General features: G+C 39.5%; 1 protein-coding gene across 7 annotated transcripts in view; it reads right to left on the bottom strand.

The window, feature by feature from the left end:
- erbin (erbb2 interacting protein) overlaps positions 1–17,116 on the bottom strand; it is a 256,213-nt gene that overhangs the window by 213,489 nt on the left and 25,608 nt on the right. For 4 of the 7 annotated variants that reach the window (XM_060835475.1, XM_060835455.1, XM_060835465.1 and 1 more), the window contains one exon: positions 13,863–13,933. The exons of the other annotated variants lie outside the window; for them this stretch is intronic. Coding sequence is in view for 3 of the 4 variants with exons in the window: in XM_060835455.1 (XP_060691438.1) it covers positions 13,863–13,892 (30 nt within the window). In the remaining variant the exon portion in view is untranslated. Of the gene's footprint in view, positions 1–13,862; positions 13,934–17,116 lie in introns of those variants that run through there. 7 annotated transcript variants of the gene reach the window in all.

The raw sequence follows: 17,116 nt of genomic DNA, 5'->3' as shown, positions 1-17,116 counted from the left end.
ACCCACAATATCCTTAAAACTTACATTTGGAGGAAATATGAATTTTGAATGATTCTATATGTTCTACTCAGCATTACTGTCCTTATTCGACGTATATATTAAATTTGCATCTTAACTACAAGCCCAGATTAATAGACACCTTTTATAATTATCTGCAAAATGAGCATCCAAATCTCTCTCATGGGTAAAAATGATGATGCTTTGAATATCCAAAGCCTGTCATTTATTTTGCACACCTTTTTTTTTAAAAAAAAAGGCACCACAGTCCCAGATGGCAGACCAACCTCAGAAATTAACAAGGTTAAAAACAATGACTGCAGATGCCAGAAGCCAGATTCTGGATTAGTGGTGCTGGAAGAGCACAGAAGTGCAGGCAGCATCCAAGGAGCAGTAAAATCGACGTTTCCCATTAACACACATGGGATACAGCGTCACATTGCAAGATGGATCTAAAGTTAACTCAGTGAGAGAAAACAAAGGGTAATGGTCGACAGATGTTTGTGTGCATAGAAAGCAATTTCAAAGGGTGTTCTACAGGGCTCACAGTTTGGTCACTTGCTGTTTGTGATGTATTTCAATGACTTAGACTTGAACCTGGGAGACACAAATGAAAAACAGGCAGAAGATAAAACTTTGTCATGCAACTGAGCGTGAAGAAGTTACTATTAATATTTTCCTGCAGTTGACATAATGTTATGATCAATAGGTGGAAAAAAAATGGTCAATAAAATTCAACCCAGAGAAGAACATGATTATGCAATGGGCATGGGCAAACAAAGCAAGGGAATATGCAATAAACAGAAGAATATTGAAAAGGGTATAGATGGTGAGAGATCTTGGACTGTATGTCTCGGAAAGTGGCAGGATCAGTAGATTAAAAGTTAAAGTAGTCATGTGGAATGTTTTCTTACACCAGATGAATTATTGAGTACAAAAGCAGGAATATAGAGCTGGAATTATACAAGACACTGGCTAGACCACAGCTGGAATTTGTCATACAATTCTGATCGCCACATTATAGGAAGGACATGTTTATTTTATAGTACAGAGGAGATCGCCAAGAAAGCAGTAAATTTCAAACAGTGACAAAAAGAGGGAAAGACTAATTGGTTAGATTGTTTTCCTTAGAACAGAGAAAGCGGAGGATGACTTAACTGAGGTGTATAAGGTATTGAAGGGCTTGCACAATATAGTCAGAGAAAATGCTTCCCATAGCTGAGAGGCCAATTATCGAAGGACACACATTTAAGGTGGACAGAATACTGCAGATGCTGGAGAATAGAGTCAAGATTAGAGTGGTGCTGGAAACATCTGGGGAGTGGGGAAAACAAACATTTCGGACAAAACCCCTTCATCAGGAAAATACCACTGCTGTTTTGAAATGCATTAAATTTTGACCAGGGACCGTTCATAGATAAACTGTTTATTTGAGAATGTGTATATTTTTGAATGCATCTGTGAGTACATGATTTAACCGGACTTATGACAGTATTGTAGATTTTAGGGATTGTTGATTATTAAGTGCAGTTGAAACGGATTCCCCTTTAAGATAATTAAAATGAATAGTGCTCTGAACTAGCTGTCCAACATAAGACTATGAACATGCTTAATTTTTAAGGCTACACAAGTGTCAGGTAACATCCACCTCCAATAAAAAAAAGAATCTAACCACTCCATAGTATTCAATGGTGTTATATTATCGCTGAATTCCCCCCACTATCAGCATTGTGGGGCTTACCATTGACCAGAAACTGAACTGGACTGGCCATATAAATACAATGGCTACAAGAACAGGACAGAGCTTAGGAATCCAGCAGAAAGTAAGTTGCCTTCTGACTCCCAAAAGCTAGTCCATGCTCTACAAAGTACAAGTCAGGAAGCTGGAACACCCCTCACTTGCTTGGAAATGCAGCACTTAACAACACTCAAGAAGCTTGGCACCAGGCAAGAAAAGCCAGCCAGCTTGGTTATCTGTGGATGTGCCATTCACATACTCCATCCCCAATGTACAGCAACAGCAGTGTGTAGCATCTACAAGATGCACTGCAGAAATTCAGCAAGACTCCACAGGTAACACCTTTCAAAACCATGACCACTTCCCACCTAGAAGGGTAAGAGAAGCTGATGCATGGGAACCAGCAAGTTCTCCTCCCAGTCCCCCACCATCCTGACTTAGAACCAACTCGCCATTCGTTGTCTTTTGCTGGGCAAAAGTCCTGGAACTCCCTCCGTAATGGCATTGTGGGTCCACCTACAATAAACCAACTGAAGCAGGTCAGGAGGCAGCTCATCAATGCCTTTTGAACACCAGTCAGGGATGGGCAGTAAATGCTGACCCCAACCGGCAAAGTCAAAATCCCACAAATGAATAAAAAAATATCCTGGTCCATTGTCTTATGATATATTTCAAGTATAGATCCAGGTTTGTTTTAAAATGAGTGGAGGGTCCTCAACCTCAACATCAAAACTGGTCAGCAAATTCCGCTCACTGAGCATATTCTGGTTGAAAGCATTTTTCCTCATATCTCCTCTAACATTTCTACCAGACACCTTAAATCTGTGTGGAAAAGCACAGCAGGTCACGCAACATCTGAGGAGCAGGAAAATCGACATTTTGGGCAAAAGCTCTTCATCAGGAATGACCTCATTTAATGCATTTCAAAACAGCAGTGGTTTGTCACTCTTGTCAACTCATGATTAGAATTGTTAAAAATGAAGCAATTCTTCCAAAAACAAAAAAGGATGAAATGTATCTGCACTAATTCAACCTGCATTACGCAATGAGATGAATATATTTTTTTTAAAAAGTGTTCCTTAAAGAATAAATATAGAGAAAACGGCCACAATCTTCAAATAGTGCCGTGAATATCTGCATGTAAAAAGTGAGGTCTGCAGATGCTGGAGATCAGAGCTGAAAATATGTGTTGCTGGTTAAAGCGCAGCAGGTCAGGCAGCATCCAAGGAACAGGAAATTCGACGTTTCGGGCATAAGCCCTTCATCAGGCATAAGCCCTTCATCAGGAATGATTCCTGATGAAGGGCTTATGCCTGAAACGTCAAATTTCCTGTTCCTTGGATGCTGCCTGACCTGCTGCGCTTTAACCAGCAACACATTTTCAGCCATGAATATCTGCATGTCCACTTCAAAGAATAGTTAGTCAACACAACAACAATGCAGCTGCACTTATCATTACATGCCTAACTTCTACAGCTGGACCTTTAGACTCAAGGTTTGTACCATGAAGTTCAGGTTGTAAAAACTTTTCAGCTATTAAACTCAACAACCTACTCTATAATGAAGCAATTAGTCCTGCATTGAAATTACACTGCAAAATAAGGATTTTCAGTCATATGAATTTGCAGATTAACAAAAATCTGGGGCATACAATCATGTACTACACTGCAATAAAATGAAATATATCTGTAAGCTATTCATCCATAAAATACTAGCTTTGTCGCAATGGAATCAGTGTACATATATCCATGTCCTTTCAGCTTGTTCAGATTTTCAAACAATACTGAAGTTACATCTTAGTTAGTGCAAGGTAACTCCAACTGAGTCTCCTAGAAATCTTTTATCCATCCAATGTCTTGATATTTAAGTCAGCACAATTCATGCAACCTCAATTCAACTGTATCAGACAAATTTAATTGCTCAACATAATGAAACATATGACAGCATTAAGCTATTATAATAAATAGAGTCAGAGATATACAGCACAGAAACAAACTTTTTGGTTCAACTTGTCAAAACCAACCACATATCCTAAATAAATCTAGTCCCGTTTGCCAGCATTTGGCCAATATCCCTCTGGACCCTTCCTATTCCGGTTCCATCCAAATGCCTTTTAAATGTTCTAATTGTATCAGCCTCCACCACTTCCTCTGGCAGCTCATTCCATACACGCACCATCCTGTGTGTGAAAAAGATGCTCCTTCGGTCCTTTTTAAAATCTTGCCCGTGTCATCTTAAACCTATGCCCTCTAGTTCTGGACTACCCCATCCCAAGGAAGAGACCTTGTCTATTTACCCTATCCACACCCCTCATGATTTTATAAACCTCTATATGGTCATCCCTCAGCTTCCAATGCTCCATGGAAAATAGCCCCAGTGTTTTCAGCCTCTCCCTATAGCTCAAAGTCCAAACCCCCAAACTCTCCAACCCTGGCTACATCCTTGTAAATCTTTTCTGAACCCTTTCAATTTCACAACATCCTTTTTGGTTATGAAATGTGTTAAAAGCCATTAAAAGTGGACTGCAAGTTTTCTCTATCACAAAAGACCACAATATCTGAGACACATTGAGTAAGCTATGGGTTAGCTGAAACGTCGAACAAAATGGAGGGGTTGGGTGAATGGATGAAAACGATTCTTTAAAATAAAAAAAACTAGATACGATGGTCAAGTGGATAGGTAAAGGCTATAGCATGCTGCAAACCAATCAATAGGCAGCCGTGGAATAAAGCGGTGGTGTGGAATTGTGCCACCACATGGCAAGATTGATAAATATTTAAAAACCTTAAAACTAGGCATATTCGTCCAAAGTAACTGCCAAGACTTTGTCAAAAATGGCTTTTCTCTCTTCATAGTTGCTGCGTGACCTGCTATGTTTTGCAGTATTTTTAGTGCAGATTTCCAGTATCCACAGTATTTGGCCTTTGTATGAGTTCTGAAATAAACTATGTAAATGATCAAGGGTAGAACTTGTGCCACACTACAGAGCTGGAATGCAATTAAAGTTGTGGCACTTATTTTCTTCACCAACTGTACTTTACGTTTAAAAGATTGTTCAAAGGAAAGATAATAGTTCCAAACAGTCACCTTGAATATCCAAGTGCATGGCTTTTACTCCTACAGCAATTAAATCAATTGTTTTTAAAACAAAAGCCAAACATTTATAACTTTGATCTTGCTGCTTCTGTATTGGTCCATGAATAAAGTACTACAGCACTCAAACGGATTGAAAGTAGTTCATGCCACCAGTATAACAGTTTATTCACCTTCTTAAATGCCCTATTTAGCTCTTATAAGAGGATGACATTTTTCTAGGTCTTTCAAACTCAGTGTCACTAGAGAATCAACTGGGACACTGAATAATAAAACTCTGATGGAATATGCAAAAGGGAAAAAAAATTTATAAATTTCCAAGAACATGACATGACAGTTTGTGTTTCTGAAGTTCTATACAGTATACCTTATTAAAGGCATTACATCTGTGGCAGTTATCTGATGGCATATTCTTACACAAGCAAAGTACGGAATTGGTTAGCATAAGAGATACTGGGGGAGGTGGTGTCGAGTTCCAAAGACAAGTTAAAAAGCTGAATAGGCAGCATTTCCAATGGAGAATTGGCATGATCTGTACCATCTTATACTTGTATAAGAAAAATAATTTTTCTGACAAAACACTGGATTTACGATGGACACTCGATTTCAGCATTCTGACCGAACGAATGAATGGCGCGAGTTCCATTCCTGATCATTTAAATAGTTTATTTCAGAGCTTATACAAAAGCCAAATACTGTGGATACTGGAAATCTGGACTAAAAATGCTGCAAAACTTAGCAGGTTAAGCAGCAACTATGAAGAGAGTAGTCATTTTTGACAAAAGGTACCAACCCAAAATATTGATGCCACACACACACACACACACACACACACACACCAGTTCTGCCTTTAATTTCAGGGTCACTCCTATTTACGCCTTTATTTATCTCCCCTGTGATGAATCTCCAAGAAACCTTAAAAGTTTATGCACTTTCAAAAGTGGTGCTACAAAAGCACTTCCATCGATCAATAAATGATGCACTATCTACTGTACAGGTCATTCTGCAATAACCCGTTTCGTTAATGCAAATTCACTATAACCCAACTAACAAACGGTCTCTTATAGTGTGAGCTGGTTATAACACTATTCCAGCCCCATTAGTTTAAATGGTGCTGCTAGTAAGTGATTTTCTTATAACACGGGGTGCACAAGGACAGAACTATTGCATTATAGCAGAACCACCTGTATATAGAAGCAACAGTTTCTGTGTTGCCAAAAGTAGCAAATTGATAGTAAGACCAAAAACTGCCATAACATTAATGTGGAGTGACAGTTCCAAGTGCACCATATCCATTTGTCCTTTTGATTAGGATCAATAAGGTGTCAGCAGGAAATACTGCACTTGCCAAAGACATCCACCTAGAAGGACAAGGACAGCGGGCACATGGGAATGCTATTAACCTGCAAGTCCTCTTCCATACCACAAACCATCCCGTCCTGAAATATATCACACTGACTAAAAATCCTGAAACTCTCTACTTTAGCAGCAGTTGTGGGAGCATCTTTATCTTGGGGGCTGCAGTGGCTCAAGCCAATGACTCAACATCACTTTCTCTAAAGGTAGTTAGGGATAAGCCTTGCCAGTAACACCCATACCCACACTGATGAATTAAAGAATCTCCAGTATCCACATCATTGATCTCAAATATCATTGATCTCAAACATCATTACAATGTAGCATAATCCAAGATTAAGACCTTTCTCATCTTTTTCCTCAGCACCTTACAACGCTAGTGTGAAAAGTAACATTATACTTCTCATTCCACATCCTATGCTCTAATTTTCCAAATATCATTCCCTTGCAGTTCCCAAGGTCTCAACATTCTTTACTATTTCAATGCCATTTTCATCTATGCTTTTTTGTCATATCCCTCAGCAGATGGAACCTGTTGAGGAATGGCAGTGTAGTGCCCAAAGTTCAAAACCTGTCAGTAAACTAAATAAACCTGGAATAAAAACCTCATGTAATCATAATACTGACCACAAAAATACTGAATTATTCCTTTACAAAGAAAACCTAACCTGATTCACTAATGTGCTTGAGGAAGGTAATCCGTCATCCTTGCCCAGGCCAGACCAGTCTGTACATGATTCCAAGCTCTCATCAAATGACTGACTTTTAACTGATTTCGGACATGGCTTTGCAAGCCTTTTAGTCATATTCAATACTGTGGCTCTCCATTTTGAGAAAGGCATTTAGGAATGGGCAATAAATTTTGGCGTTGATGGTGGCACTCACATTTTCAAAGAATCAAAAAAAGTCATTCGATTCAAAGTTTTGTTTTTGCTTTAATATGCCTTTCTTCCTGCGCCTTGTTTCTTTTTGTGGTAATGTGTTTGTCCATGTTCTACATTTCAATACTGTACAACCTGCCCTTTGAGCCATGGTAGTCAGTCGGCATGTTACCTTTGAGAAAGAGATGATCAAACAGGCTTGCCATCATCCTCTGCTCTGCTTTCAGAATCACAACCTCATTGATTCTAAAAGAACTAAACTGACCAGGCAAAAGGCCTGATAAAGGTTAACTGATACCAATTTTCTTAAATATAAAATAAATATTAAAGTTCTCACACATTTTGAACCTTCCGCAAAAATTGACAAATTGCAGCAGCAAAAATTAATTCAAGGAAAAATGTCGAAGTGAACTAAAAATAAAATGCTGGACATCACAGCGGCACCCATGGAGAGAGAGAGAGCTAAAATGTTTAAGTCTGGATGACTCTGATGAACAGTATCACAAAACAACGTTTTAATCACTTAATTCAAATTGCATTAGATATACGACACCACTGATTAAGGGAAAGGGTACTTGGAAGTGTTAAACAACCCGGTAATGAAGTTATATAATTTTCTTAAGTGTTAGCTAAATGAAGTTCATCAGTTACTAAATTATTCCTGCTGTGAGCAGCAAAGGGCTATCAAATGATTATTCTTCCCAAAAGTAAATAAAAGGATGAATCACCAACTAAATATCAAGTTATCAAGCTGTTTTGTTTTTAAGCTGTGTTTTTATACAATAACAAGTATTTAGAATAGTCATGTCTTGAAATCTATCATGGCAGTAGTAGACTGGTATGCTTTCTGAAGGGCTCATGCCCGAAATATCGACTCTCTTGCTCCTTGGATGCTGCCCGACGTGCTGCGCTTTTCCTGCAACACATTTTCAGCTCTGGTGTGCATAAAGACTTGTGCTAGCTAAACGTTTGTGGAATTCATTAATACAATAGTGAAACTGTCATAAAACTGAACCAAAAAAAAAGTACATAAAAAGGTGGGACACACACACACACACACACAATTTTTTTTTAAATTGGCAAGCAGCAGCACCCAAATACAATCCACCCAGCTTTGCACACACTACCATTTGAAACCCGATCCATTTTCAGTTGGTACTCAGTTGACTGAAGTAATGTTTAGTTCACTAATCCATCACTTGGTCCTACAAGGATCTAGTCTTCTAACCATTTAAATCCAAAACCACTGTGGCACTTTTGAAAAATGATTGTATTTTCAATTGAAAAACACATTTCTACTTGTTAGAGTCAGAAATAAAATGCATTGCAAGAATAGTAGAAAAATCAAGGGGCAAAGGAAGGAAAGAGCTTCAAACCATCATTGCCCATTAGTAAAAGTGCAAGGCAAAGTTAATGGGACTAAAAGTTGACAAATCACTTGGACCAAATAGTCTACACACTGAAGACTTAATGCAACCGCTCCCTACACCCAATCATTTCATTTGACTGAAATTTTTCAAAATTCCCTAGATTCTGGAAAATTCCCAGCTGATCAGAAAATTGCAAGCTCAACATTTCTATCCAAAAAAGTACAGAGACTGCAAGCAAGAAACAATGGACAACTTAGGCTAAGGTGTGTTATTGGGAAAATGCATAGCATCCGGCAGGATGGATAAAGGAAATAGTATAATCGGATTTCCAAAAAATACTTGAAAAGATGCCACATAAAAAGGTTAACACAAAAAGAGAACAGCTCATACTGGTGGGACTAATGTTAGCATGGATAAAGGATGACTAATGTAAAGGAAATAGAAATTCAGGATAAATGGGCAATTGTCAAGTTAACAAACCATAAATAGAGAAGTGCCAGAAGAATCAGTGCTGTGAAATAAGGTGCATTAAAGCCAACCTGCTGGATAACAGCTAACCTGATCAGATCATTTCTGGCTGTAATATTGTACAAACTCATGAACAAGCCTAAGGCCATCACATTTAGCCTGAAAAGTTCCCAGTTTACCTCAGATCACCCTGCAAGAGCTGTTGCTGGCTCTCTCACTTTGTTACTGTGCAGTAGCAACACACGTGGTGTTTGTCACTAAAAGGATGCTGCCATCAAGTCAAAGTGTCACCTGCCTATCATACAAACAAACAATGGAACAAGCAATGCACAGGCTGCACCCCACCGGCTTACCCTTCTGAAGCTCTCAATGATTAATGCGAAATGTAATTTTGCAATTGGATGGCATTTGTTGGATAATCCTAAAGCATGAAAAAGATTACGTTGACAGCTAATTTAGGATTGTCACTTGGGCTCACAGCATGGCACACTTATGAACACTGTAGGCTAGATATATTAAAACACAAGGCAGTTCTCTGCAATCGGAAACAACATCGACACCCACTGCACCTGTTTCAATTCAAAACATGCGACAGCCACTCATTGGTTCATTTCTCAGAGCAATAACTTGACTTATCAGAGCCAACATACCTGGCTTAAAATTTTAAAATGTGGCAGGTAGTTGTCAGCCACCACTTACTGGGGCATCATCTATGGAAAGGTGTCTACCCAAAACTGAACTGGACCGGTCATATACATATTGTGGCTATAACAGCAGGCCAGAAGCTGGTAATCCACCGAAGCATGTCCACCATTGTCAAGGATGAAATAAGGAATGTGACAAATATGTCCCACTTGCCTGGATTATTTCAGCTTGAACAAAATTCAAGAAACCTATCGTCATACATGTCAAAGCAGCCCATCTCAGTGACACAACATCCACTCCCTCTATCAATGATGCTCAGTAGCAGCAGTACATACCACATGCAAGATTCATTGCAGAAATTCACCAACACTCCTCACACAGCTCCATCCAAACTCACCACCACCTGCAAAGTCCTCTCCAAGCCTATCACCATCTAGGCTTGGAAATATATTGCCATTCTTTCAGTGTCACTCACTCAAAATCGTGGAACATCCTCCATAACACTGTGGGATGACCTACAATCAAAACAGACTGCAGACCAGGACAGCAACTCACCATCACCTTCTCAAGGGCAATAAATCCTGACACAGCCAGCGACACCTCCAAAGATGACATTAAAAAGGCCACTTGCCAACCAATCACAACTCTCCTCTTATCCAGTGGAAACATGTTGGTTTTAATCTTAATTTGGTATTCGTACAATGATCCTGATAAGTGCAAGTCAAAACACTGATAAAACATAGTCTTTCCCAGCATTTCTCAAGTTCTATACTAATAAATGATCATTTGAACAGAGATAAATAAGCAGGTTGGCAAAACCTTTAGCTGATATACAAGGTTAATTGGAGAAAACGTGAGGTTTGCCCACGATGGCAGGAAGAATAGAAAAGCAAGTAGTTAACTGGAGAGAAGCGGCATAATGCTCCAAAAGAGGGGGATGCCCTTGTACGTGAACCACACGCAGTTAATAAGCAGATACAACCACCAATTATGAAGGCAAACAGAATGCTAGCCTTTGTTGTACGAGGAGTGTATTGTGAAAGTAGGGAAGACTTTCTCCAACTGTACAAGTAGTTGGTGAGACTACACCAAAAACATTATTATTGTTTTGGTTGACTTACTTGAGGTGTGGTACTCATGCACTGGAGGTAATTCATAAAAGATTCACCGCACTGATCTCTCGGCTAAAGGCACTGTAATAAGGAAGGTTTGAGCACGGTGGGATCATATCCACTAGAATTTAGAGGAATAAAAAGTGATCTTATTGAAACAGAAGAAACTCTGAACAGGTTTGACAGTGCAGATGCTGTAGTGAGTTTTTCCCTTTTGTGGGAATTTTACTTCCATACAAGGGAGCAGACAGGGCTCTATTTAACATCATTCAAAATTTAGCATCTGTAGCAAGTCCTCGGTGTTGCAATGGGATGTTGACATTGACTTTTGTGATTAAGTCCCAGAGTAGGATTTGGACTTCCAATTTCCTGACTCAGCAGAACAAAACATAGAGGAACTCCGAACTGAAAAACTGAAGCACATTGACACATAGCTAAGGAATGCAAGAAATAGGACCAAAATATTAGAAATACAACGATTTTGCTTTGGGATTGTAAATTCAGGATCTAGATTTGATGAGGGGGCAAGAAATCCTATGATTTGCTCTGAATTCTGCTAAAAACAAACATGGGTGGCTTTGTCCTTAAAGTGTAAAGGGGAGTCCAGTTTGTTTTATTGGATCAGTGAGGAATACTCACACCTGCAAACAACATCCAAATCAAATTCCCTGACTGCAGACGTACTGTCCGGCCCAGAATGTTCTGCTTAGGCAGAATATTTCAGGACCCCCTTCAAAATCATGGGGTGGTTTCCTTTCTGAGATTCCTCAAACAATTGCCAGGTTTTATGAATCTCAAGTGTTTCAACAAACTAATGGATAACTGGGCTGTCAGGCAAGTCTTTTACGCTAACCCGGCTGAGAGCCAGGCATCTATTTGTCGTCTTAAACACCTGAGCACCAAGGAAAACACTGTTCCTGGACAGCTCTGGCTCCCTGCACACTTCTGTCAATTTCAGTGTTTTTTACACAAGGATAGCAGATTTCAATGACTTGCAGTTTCTGCTATTGCGACTTTAAATGCTGTGGATGATTGACAATTGCATTGATCAATGGTCTCTTAAGAAAATGGAAAGCTTTTTCTTACATTGTTACCTCAGGACTAATTGCTTCCATATGATCTATAGTGGGTCAATGGGCATCAAAAAACATGGCACGTTCTGGGGTATATATCCTAGCAAGGTTTGGGGAAGAAATGTGAGGAACCTGAAGCTGAGATCATAACAAGTAGGCCTTACAGCTCCTTATACCTGGATCATTATTCAATGATCAAGGCTATTCTTCTGTTCAACTTCATTTTCCCACCTGCTCCCTATTTTCCTTATTTCCATGAAAGATGAAAATATCTATCAAAACTTAAACATACACAATGTGCAGCTACAACCCTCTGGGCAAAGAACTCCAAAGATTCACAATCCTCTAAATAGAGAAATTGCTCTTTATCTCAGTCCTTTGTTCTACAATCCTCAGCCAAGGGAAACCAACTTCTCAAAAGCTAGTCTGTCAACCCCGCCAGAGGCAGCAAGGGTAGAAATGGGCAAAATCATGAGGAAAGTAGTGTAAATGACAGGAAAAAATTGAACTTGAAATGCTGAAAACCAACAGAAATTGGCAAGTGACAGCTAATGACTCCTTAAGTTGGATAAGTAACAAAATTAATATTTAAACAAGGTAGAATTCAGTGATATAAACCCCAATACACTTTTATCAAAGTCAAATCATGCTCTGATAGGGATGATATGGATGATGGTTTCAGCTATAATGAGTGAGGAAAGGATAGAAATGAGGCACTTTCAGAGGCAAGCACATTCTTGATGGACCACTGAGCCAAGGGGTCACCTGAATGTGGAATCATAGCTGATGCAAACATGTGGGAGCTGAGCAATTTCAGCATGAAAAGATTATTGCTAGCTTCAACCAGTAACAATGATGCCATGAACAGTTTGAAGAGATGGGAGCATTAATTCATAATCGGTAATGATTTTGACCAATAAAAATAAGCCATACATAATTTGAATAATTTGAAGTAATGTTTGGGAGAACAGAAAAAAAACTCTGCTTTAGTTGATAGAACATAGTAGCGTACCCAATAGGCCTGCTAGAAATTGTTATACTCTATGATAGTGTAATAAAATGAGCACCTTCATAAAGTGTCAAATTCAAGTACTGAGACAAGCCGACTTATCATTTCCAGATTAGTGTCCAAATCAAGGTCAGCAATTCACTTATACATCACTATTAAGTAGGGATCACTCCACAGCAGAGCAGAAATGACCGTATAACTGCATTCCAAAACAGCTGGTTTGCTTGCCGTCTTTATCATGATATCAGTGTGGTAATTAAAGCACAGACAGGGCAATTTGACAAAATCAGTAGGACCACAAAGGATTTAATTGTCTATTCAATATAACACCAATAGTGAACAAGTTAATAAGCATCTGAGCTCCACAGTCTAACAACATTGTGTTGACATCCTTTAGCAAAGCTCCATAAACACACTGCAGTATTCAGTCCAAAAAGTAGCAATCTGGAATAATTTATGACATTGCCTAGCAGTCAGAATTCTGTAAAATAAATGAAAATTGGTCAGATACAATCTTTTGCATTATATTTCATTCTTTAAACGTGGAGGGATAAAACAGCATTGGATGCTCAGATTCATGCCATTTACTGATAATAGACTAGTAATAATCATGAATTGCTACAGTCAGGCAGGGAAAAGATGAAGAATCATTTCCCTGACTTGTTTGGAATTAGCAGGATGTGGGAGAAGGAAAGAGGAGTTGTACCCAAGTTAATCTGATTTAACCTCCTCAGTACAGAAATTACAACTGAAAAGGAGAAACAGTAAACTGCCTATATGCACAATTCAAGTGAGCTGCAGCCTCTTCCACAAGGGGAAAAAAAACATTAATTACATTCTGCATTACCCTCTTTCCTGTGAGCTCAAATCTTTGTCCATACCACCACACCCGCCCCCCAAAAACAAAACAAAATTAAGCTTCTAGACATGAAAGTACTCAATCACACATTAATTTGGCAGAATGAAACAACCAGATGATTTTGGTTTTAAATGGAGGATCAGTTCACAAAAAGGAAAACACAATGTACATATGACTATATGAATCAAGATATGCATTTATTCTTGCATCAAGCGTCTGCAAGTGTCAATCATATACTCAAAAATTTAGGCTCAATGTTACCTTAAAGTAAACTATTCCATGTCTTGACATCAGAGGAAAACGCTCCTTCCCAATAGAGATTATCACAATCCCTAATAGTGAAAGAAATAATAAAGCAGTTCAACAAATAACTTCCCAAAAATAAATAAATAAATAGTGACCTATTGCAACAAAATGTTTATTATCTTAGTAAACCACCCAAATCCACAGAACTCTAAAATTGAATTGATTGCTTACTTGTTACAATTAAAAGTTTAGTTAGGTCTCTCTTACACAATGTTACTACAATGTTCTTTCACAGCTGGTAAATGCACATCAGACTGATGAAATCATAGTTTCTTTCTGTCTCCAGTACTTGCAAACACCCTCATAAATTCAACTCAATGACATTAGAAATGCACAGAGGTTACAAAGGAAAACAGTCACAAGCATACACATCAGTGTTTAAACTGCACATTGACAGAGTTCTCTGTTACCACCCTGTCCCAAACCCTTTCAGCCCGATTTCCAACCTAAACATCAATGCTCAATGCCAGATTCCAAATCTTTTAAATTCAATCATGGTTCATTGTACCTTTAGCCCATTGCTCTTGAACCCAAGATACTGGAAGCCCACTTCTTCTTCTCAGCACTGATTCGGGATAGTCAACATGGCTTTGTGCGTGGGAAACCCATGTCTCACAAATTTGATTGAGTTTTTTGAAGAAGTAACAAAGAAGATTGATGAGGGCAGAGTGGTAGATGTGATCTATATGAACTTCAGTAAGGTGTTCAACAAGGTTCCCCAGGGGAGACTGATTAGCAAGGTTAGATCTCATGGAATACAGGGAGAACTAGCCATTTGGATACAGAACTGGCTCAAAAGGTAGAAGACAGAGGGTGATGTTAGAGATCTGTTTTTATACTGGAGAACTGTGACCAGTGGAGTGCCACAAGGATCTGTGCTGGGTCCTCTACTTTTTGTCATTTACATAAATGATTTGGATGCAAGCATAAGAGGTACAGTTAGTAAGTTTACAGATGACACCAAAATTGGACGTGTAGTGGACAGCGAAGAGGGTTACCTCCAGATTACAACACGATCTGGACCAGATGGGCCAATGGGCTGAGACGTGGCAGATGGAGTTTAATTCAGATTAATGTGAGGTGCTGCATTTTGGGAAAGCAAATCTAAGCAGGACTTATACACTTAATGGTAAGGTCCTAGGGAATGTTGCTGAACAAAGAGACCTTGCAGTGCAGGTTCATAGCTCCTTGAAAGTGGAGTCGCAGGTAGATAGGATAGTGAAGGCGGCATTTGGTATGCTTTCATTCATTGGTCAGAGTATCGAGTACAGGAGTTGGGAGGTCATGTTACAGCTGTACACGCCACTGTTGGAATATTGCGTGCAATTCTGGCCTCCTTCCTATCGGAAAGACGTCATGAAACTTGAAAGGGTTCAGAAAAGATTTACAAGGATGTTGCCAGGGTTGGAGGATTTGAGCTACAGGGAGAGGCTGAACAAGCTGGGTCTGTTTTCCCTGAAACGTTGGAGGCTGAAGGGTAATCTCATTGAGATTTGCAAAATTATGAGTGGCATGGATAGGGTAAATAGGCAAAGTCTTTTCCCTAGGGTTGAGAAATCCAGAACTAGAGGGCATAGGTTTAGGGTGAGAGGGGAAAGTTATAAAGAGAGACCTAAGGAGCAATCTTTTCACACAGAGGGTGGTATGTGTATGGAATGAGCTGCCAGAGGAAGTGGATGGAGGCTGGTACAATTGCAACATTTATGAGGCATTTGGATGGGTATATGAATTGGAAGGGTTTGGAGGAATATGGGCCGGCTGCTGGCAGGTGGGACTAGATTGGGTTGGGATATCTGGTCGGCATGGACGGGTTGGATCAAGGAGTCTGTTTCTGTGCTGTACATGTCTAGGACTCTATCAGCAATAAAAGAGATAAGACCCAACAAGCACATTTTAATAAGCTTGGAATAATATTAATGACTAGGGCTGAAAATGTATTAAACTCCAGAGGTGTCTTGCAGGCATGGTTTTGCAGGATGAAACAGAAGGGTGTAACAGATGAAGGCATGGCTGCAGAGATGGCACAGGAGGGATTCCTGAAGCACAGGTAGGGAAGCCAAACATGCCTGCTGCACTGAACCACTTATACTGCACAGCACTTTGTTTGCATTGTTGGGAAGGATTGAAAATAACAGTAGCGTCATATGGATCAAGATGTAGCAACACAAAAGACGACGACTGAGAATCAGCAATATAAAGCAAAGAGGGTGCAGGAACCCAGAGGGTTGGGGGTCGTGTGCATAAATTGTTGAGTGTGGCAGGACACTTTTCAAAAACAGTTAGTAACCGATGTAGGACCCCAGGGTTTTATAAACAACCACAGCGACAAAAAAAAACCAGTTCTGATGAACCTTTATAAACAACAGGTTTGGCCTCAGCTGGAATATGGTTTCTATTCTGAGCAACGTATTGTAAAATGGACCAGAAGCTAATTATTGCAGCAATTAGGAACTGGAGTTATGTGAAAGGATGGAGAAGATGGGTTGAAGACGATAGTTTGTTTTCCTTTGAGGGAAGTAGGCTACAAGGACAATGGATTCCTCTGTCAAAGTCATGATGAACCTGGATACAGCTTGAACTAAACTGTCCCTACTGGCAGAGGGGTTGACAACACAGGATGTTTAATACAGGAACCAAAAGCATAAGAGCTGTACAGCACAGTACAACCTGTCCATGCCTGCATTTGGCTCATATCCCTGTTTCTATTCTTCTAGCTGTCAAAATGTCTCTTAAATGTTTCAAGTGTACCTGCATCTATCACTTCCTCTGACAGTTTATACCACATGCAAACCAGCATGTGTGAAAAAGCTGCCCCTCAAGTCTCTTTTAAACTTTTCTCCTCACCTTAAAAATATATCCCCAATTTTGAACTCCCCCACCCTAGGGAAATGACATTTACTATTCACCTTATGCATGACCCTCATGATTTTATAAACCTCTAAAAAGGTCACCTCTCAACCGTCTAAGCTGTCGTGAAGAAAGTCCCAGCCTTACCAGCCTCTCCTTATAACTCAAACCCTCCAGTTTCAATAACATCCCTGTAAATCTTCTGGATCCTCTCCAATTTAATAATATTCTTCCTTTAGTTGGGCAATGAGAATTGTACACAGTAACTCGAACAGTAGCCTCAGCAACATCCTGTACAGCCTCAACAAGATGCCCCAACTCCTATACTCAATGATCTGACCAAAGAAGGCAAGCATGCGAAA

The sequence above is a fragment of the Hemiscyllium ocellatum genome, chromosome 2 (assembly GCF_020745735.1).
Source record: "Hemiscyllium ocellatum isolate sHemOce1 chromosome 2, sHemOce1.pat.X.cur, whole genome shotgun sequence".
Classification (NCBI taxonomy): domain Eukaryota; kingdom Metazoa; phylum Chordata; class Chondrichthyes; order Orectolobiformes; family Hemiscylliidae; genus Hemiscyllium; species Hemiscyllium ocellatum.
Note: the sequence above shows the minus strand (reverse complement) of the source record. Positions and strands in the feature narration are given on the sequence as shown.